Source organism: Palaemon carinicauda, chromosome 11 (genome assembly GCF_036898095.1).
Source record: "Palaemon carinicauda isolate YSFRI2023 chromosome 11, ASM3689809v2, whole genome shotgun sequence".
Classification (NCBI taxonomy): domain Eukaryota; kingdom Metazoa; phylum Arthropoda; class Malacostraca; order Decapoda; family Palaemonidae; genus Palaemon; species Palaemon carinicauda.
Window position 1 is genome coordinate 147,386,290 of NC_090735.1, and position 6,235 is coordinate 147,392,524.

Below are 6,235 nucleotides of genomic sequence, written 5' to 3' on the forward strand. Positions count from 1 at the left end.
AACATTTGCACCACAAAGACATTCGGGAGAATCCCACCAAGAGAATTTTAACCTATCACCTGAAGTTGTACCACCACATAGCCGCGAAGAACCTAGCTTCCCCAGAGAGCCACTGTTCGCTGATCCAGGACGTCCTAACTTTAACCAAGGCCTTGAAGAGCAACAGACACAAGAGATAGAGTTTCTGTCTGCCCCTCCTCCAACGAGCAACATTCGCAAACGCAACACAGCAAAGCCTCGTCGTCCCGCCCACCCAAATCAAATTCCCGTTGTAAGTATGTTTGCCTCTTTGTTTTTTCTACCATGGCTTGCATGATGGTGTTACATTTTTTCTAGACCCTGAAATAATTTGGCAAAGTTGAAGATTAAATCTGTTACTATTTCTTGGTCTCAAATTTGGCGGGAAATAGAATAATAAACCCCCTAAATTGTCTAGGACCTGAAATAATCCTGTTGAAATAAAACTGTAGGAATAATGAAATATTATAGATATGGAATCAGGAAACGAATGCCTAATCCATGAGAGAGAGAGAGAGAGAGAGAGAGAGAGAGAGAGAGGAGAGAGAGAGAGAGAGAGAGAGAGAGAGAGAGAGAGAGAGAGAGAGAGAGAGAGAGAAAACTTTATATGCAAGGAGGTCATCAGAAGAGATGTATGATGTCTGATACCATGTATATATTATAAACTGTATTTCCTCTCTTCTCATCTGTGAAGCTTATTCTTATATTTTTCTTGCGTCATATGAGGAAAACATTCTGCTAGGCTACTTGGAAGGATTAGTGACGATGCGTGACTAGAGTACAATACGATAACACATTTGCGTGTAACGATAGATATTACTTGCAATAATTTGTGACTGTCACAAGTAATGATTGGATGGTCTGAGACGGATTTTCTCTTTCATTGCCTCTGGCTTCACGTCTGACGCGAATTCGTCTTCTTTTTCTTAATTTGAATCTTCTCTTCTTCTTCTTCTTCTTCTTCTTCTTCTTCTTCTTCTTCTTCTTCTTCTTCTTTTGAAATTTGCATTACTACTACTACTATTATTATTATTATTATTATTATTATTATTATTATTATTATTATTATTATTATTATTAATATATATACATATATGTACTGTATACGTATATGTATATATATATATACATATTTATATGTATACATACATGCATATATATATATATATATATATATATATATATATATATATATATATATATATATATATATATATATATATGTATATATATATATATATATATATATATATATATGTATATATATATATATATATATATATATACATATATATTATATTATATTTACATGTGTACATAAATATAGATATATGCATATTGACGTAAGTATATATATATATATATATATATATATATATATATATATATATATATATATATATATATATATATATATATATATATATATATATGCGTACATATAGAGATAAACAGATGAATATATATGTGCATAAGTATATATATACAAATATTTATGTAAGTATATATATATATATATATATATATATATATATATATATATATATATATATATATATACATACATACATACATACATACATACATACATTGTATATGTGTCTTTTATATACGTATGAGCGTACGTGCGTGCTAGCTTGTTATTTAGTGATTAGGGAAAATAAGAGATTACTTCTTTAATTAGTCAGACATAATTTTACGAAAATACGTTTTCGCTGAAGCTTGGGTCAAGGGAAAAAAAGAGTAACAGTGTCATAGAGATATAAATAAACATCAAACAATAATGGAGAATATAGGAGGAATGTGTTAAGAGACAATTGAGTAAATTAATAATCAAAGGGAACACAATTTAAAGTTAATGTCTTCTTCCGTTTCGGTCCCTCTGGCGGTGTCTTCCGCTAATGATGTTTACTGAGGACCGTTCTCTCCGACGACGAGTTCACAGACCTCTTGCCTCTCCAAAATGCTTTCCTTGGCTGTTTTACTCCTGCTCTAGAATCTAGCTCGTTTCTTCCTCTATTTAGCTACTCTAGTTTACTAAATACAACTGTGTTTGTATAGAATTATTCTCACTTTGTTTGATTCCTTACTAAATTATTTTTTTTCAGTTTAGATAAAACTTTATCGTCGTTGTTTTCAAAAATATTCAATTTTCTGAAATGATTTTTCCTTTCTCCTCGGGATCATCGCCTCTCTCTGTCTCTCTCTCTCTCTCTTTACTTTTGACCGAGCAATGGCCTCTGGTCCTCATACTTTCTAGCCATCTGCCGTTCTCCGTCCAATATATTTTTCCTCTTCCAAAGGTTGCATCATTTAACAGAAACTAATGAGTACGTAATTCTCTCTCTCTCTCTCTCTCTCTCTCTCTCTCTCTCTCTCTCTCTCTCTCTCTCTCTCTCTCTCTCTCTCTCTCTCATTCGAAACGCTGGATATTATGTAACACGTATGTACATACACACGTGTCTCAAAACGTCCTTACAGTATTTACATATTACTATACGCAACGCACACATATCTGTAACCAAAACACACAAGCAAGCACGCACATACGCACGTAACATATACGTAAATGCATACTCATTTACTTACATGTATACAAGGGTATTGCTTATATAGCAGATCCATTCACATTATTCAAATAATTACCTTCGTTGGTTGTGTTAGCTATGATTTAAAGATAACATTCAGTCAAAACGAGGTTTTTTTCTGTTATTCTAATATATATATATATATATATATATATATATATATATATATATATATATATATATATATATATATATATATATGTATATATATATATATATATATATATATATATATATGTATGTATATATATGTATATATATATATATATATATATATATATATATATATATATATATATATATATATATATATATATATATATATATATATACATGATATATTTACTCTGTTTAAGCTATTCAAAACAGTGCCTATAAAAACTGAAAAGGTTGATTGATAATAAGGATCGTCATGTAACTTTGAGTACATCAGCTAACGTCATGAATTAAAAAGACAAAAAATCTTCCTTTTCTGTGTGCGCGATTACGGATTTAGACTTGATATATTAAGCTGATAATAAACAAGGCATCAAATTAGTGAATCATATAACATAGTGAGTTCATGCCTATTTAACATGCCCAGGTTAATATCTGTGCATGTTATAATTTCAATTTAAGTTGACTTTTAATGTTTAAGAGATTAAAATTCTAGATATCTACTAACCAATTTATAGTATTTATCTCTTTACTAACCATAAACCATTTACACGGAGGAAGCTGGTTTCAACACTACAGTACTGTAAACCCAAGCTTCACGAATTTGCTCGTTGTATCTGACTAGTTATTTAACTGGACGATGAAAAAAATACCTGTTAAGGCTTTCGTGTTTTCTAGATGATTATGATATATTTCCATAACAAGTGAAAACATAGAAAGTAATATAAAAGACTTCAATGAAGCAACTGATAGTTGACGTTTGCAAATATTTATAATGCTTGTTCTCCATAGCTTACATGAGCTTAGGCACAAGAAAAATTCAAACGAGATAAAGAAAAGTTGTGGAAGCAATTGAAATTCTAAAAAAAAAAAAAAAAAAAAAAAAAAAAAAAAAAAAAAAAAAAAAAAAAACAATCGCTAAGATGAAAATCAAGCATTTTTTTTTCGTGCAAATGATGTGAAAGATATGAAATAAGAGAGAAGTTCTGAGGAGGAGGAGGAGGAGGAAGTGAAAGGGTGAAACCTATTAAGAGACAGCTGTTGGACAAGAGAGTGAGAAGGAAAGTCGAGATAAGCATCGGACTAAGTCTTGTAAATAACTGAGAATATTCTATTTATTGTATGAATGTTTTAAGAACTAGGTGAACGAAATTATTTAGAATTATGTATCTTTTATGACAGATTAAATCAATGCAGATTCTCCATGAGTAAACTGAAATCAACAGATGCATACATATATCTCAGAAAGTATTAGATTTTAATTTGCTGTGATGAAAACAAAATAGAATAACCAGACAATTCAAAACCATTGCTTTAAGTCAGTTGTGAGAAGGACAATGTAAATGAAGAACACCATGATTAAGTTAAAAAAAGGATAAGAGGTAACTATAGGGGAGCCATTAACGATGTAAACATCTATGGATATTGCGGTGTAAAATAAATTAGAAGAAGTAAATTGCAATATTTGGTAAATTATTTCTTTTGAGATACACAGGTCTTAAAGAATAGTCTAACGATAATCAACTCTGTTGAGAATCCTACCATCTTAATATAAATAACATAAATATTTTTACGAATGATATCCAATAATTCCAGTAATCATTACCTTATATTAGGCTACTCTAATTTTGTATTCAAACAAAACCAAAAGATATACAACGACTTTAATTAACTCACAGCCTCAATTATCCTGTATCCATCTAATAATCTCATCCCATTTCACAGTACCATGAAATATACAACCAAAACGGAGAACTAGTTCAAGGAGGCCAAGAAGGAGAAGAAGAAGAGGAAGAAGAACCCGATCGCCTGGCTATCCTCCTCCTTGACTCCAAGTTCTCATGTCAAGGCAAGAATAACGGCTACTACGCTGACGAAGATGTCAGCTGCGAAGTCTTCCACTACTGCCAGGACACCGTCAAACACTCCTGGCTGTGCCCAGAAGGTGCCTCATTCCATCAGGTAAGTGTTCACCTCTTGGTCATTCATCTTATATTGTGCTGTTTTAGGCGTAGGAAGCACCTCAGTGTAGAAACTTTCTGCACAGGGAGTTCATCCACAATTCAGCAGTTAAAGTATGTATCGTTTGGTTGTGACCTACTTTTTTTTAACAGAATCATCCTGTATTATGGGGAATAGCTGTATATGTATACTATTTACCTTTTCATTTCTTTCAGGTTCATCTCATCTGCATGCCCCGTTCCGAAGATAACATTTGTGAGAGGTCATCGACCTTCCATTTCGTAAATGACTTCTTGTACAAAGAACTTGAGGGACCCAACAAGACCTACGCAGATCGTTATTACCCGGAGGGTTTCGCTGACAGAGGAAGCACCATTAACCTGCAAGCTGCAGTGGCACCTAATGAAGGAGAATACCAGGCAGTCCAGCAAGTAGCCAGATTTCCAGTGACCCAGCCAAGTCGTCGTCCGGTCATCGTGCAGGATCAAGGTCCTCCTGTTTATCAGCCAGCAGTTCAGGAGCAACACATTGGACAATCCTTCCAGCCATCACAGGGCATACACGATCGCGTTCAACACGGAGTGCCAGATTTTCAGTCTACTGATCACTTCTCCGGGTTTGTTGGACAGCATACTTCGTCGTCGTTTGAGCCCACACCAGATTTCGGCGGCGACGGCCAGCGTCCATTCTCAGCTTTCCATTCGCCTGAAGAAGTCAGAGTGCAGAGACCTCATGCACGACCACACTTTCGGCCTGGCAGGAGACCTGGAAACAGGCCTTAAGTTCAAATAGGATAAAAATCTTGGGGAATAACTTCAGATTTAGTCATATCTCCCAAATTACAAATGACTTGAAGCTTATAGCATACTTAAGGGGTACGGAAATCTCCTTTTCCCAAAGGCCTTTCCCTTTCAGGCATTTAGTGGAAATATTGTCATGCCAAACACTACCGTACAAGAGAAAGGCGATTTACATCCCTACTCTTTTTTAATGTTCTTTCACGAGTACATGCCTGTCAATTTTTTTGTAGTTCTTGTACAAGTAATGACTTAAGGTTGAAATGGCGTGGATTCGATCACTTCCTAATTGTTTCCTTATTTATGAAATGTTAGACAACACACGATGTATTTTTGTCTGGCACGTTCTCCAAATTACATGATGTATATCTTACTATTAAGTTATGTTCACGTTTGTTTATTTGTATTTATAAGGTCGCTGGTCGGCCCTTGTTGCTTTATGTAAATTGTTGATCGAGAGAATTATGAGAATAATGTGTTATACAAAAGACAAGGATCTACCACCAGACCCCCGTTGTTTCATTTTCCTTTGCCTTAGGCACTGAAGATTTCCTTCCATAAATTTCTTTGTTGCATTTTTCCTACTGTTAAATACCAAATAAAAGATATATATATATATATATATATATATATATATATATATATATATATATATATATATATATATATATATATATATATATATGTATGTGTGTGTATACATTGGTCTTTTAA

At 33.1% G+C, this 6,235-nt stretch overlaps 1 protein-coding gene across 1 annotated transcript in view; it reads left to right on the forward strand.

Annotated features, from left to right (window-relative positions):
- The window catches only part of LOC137649527 (uncharacterized), a 7,056-nt gene extending 1,027 nt beyond the window's left edge, over positions 1 to 6,029 (forward strand). The window contains exons 2-4 of the mRNA XM_068382511.1: positions 1 to 271; positions 4,488 to 4,724; positions 4,940 to 6,029. The exon at positions 1 to 271 is cut by the window's left edge and continues 341 nt beyond it. Of these exons, the coding sequence (XP_068238612.1) occupies positions 1 to 271; positions 4,488 to 4,724; positions 4,940 to 5,506 (1,075 nt within the window). The 3' untranslated portion in view covers positions 5,507 to 6,029. The remainder of the gene's footprint in view (positions 272 to 4,487; positions 4,725 to 4,939) is intronic.
- Positions 6,030 to 6,235: the final 206 nt, after the last annotated feature.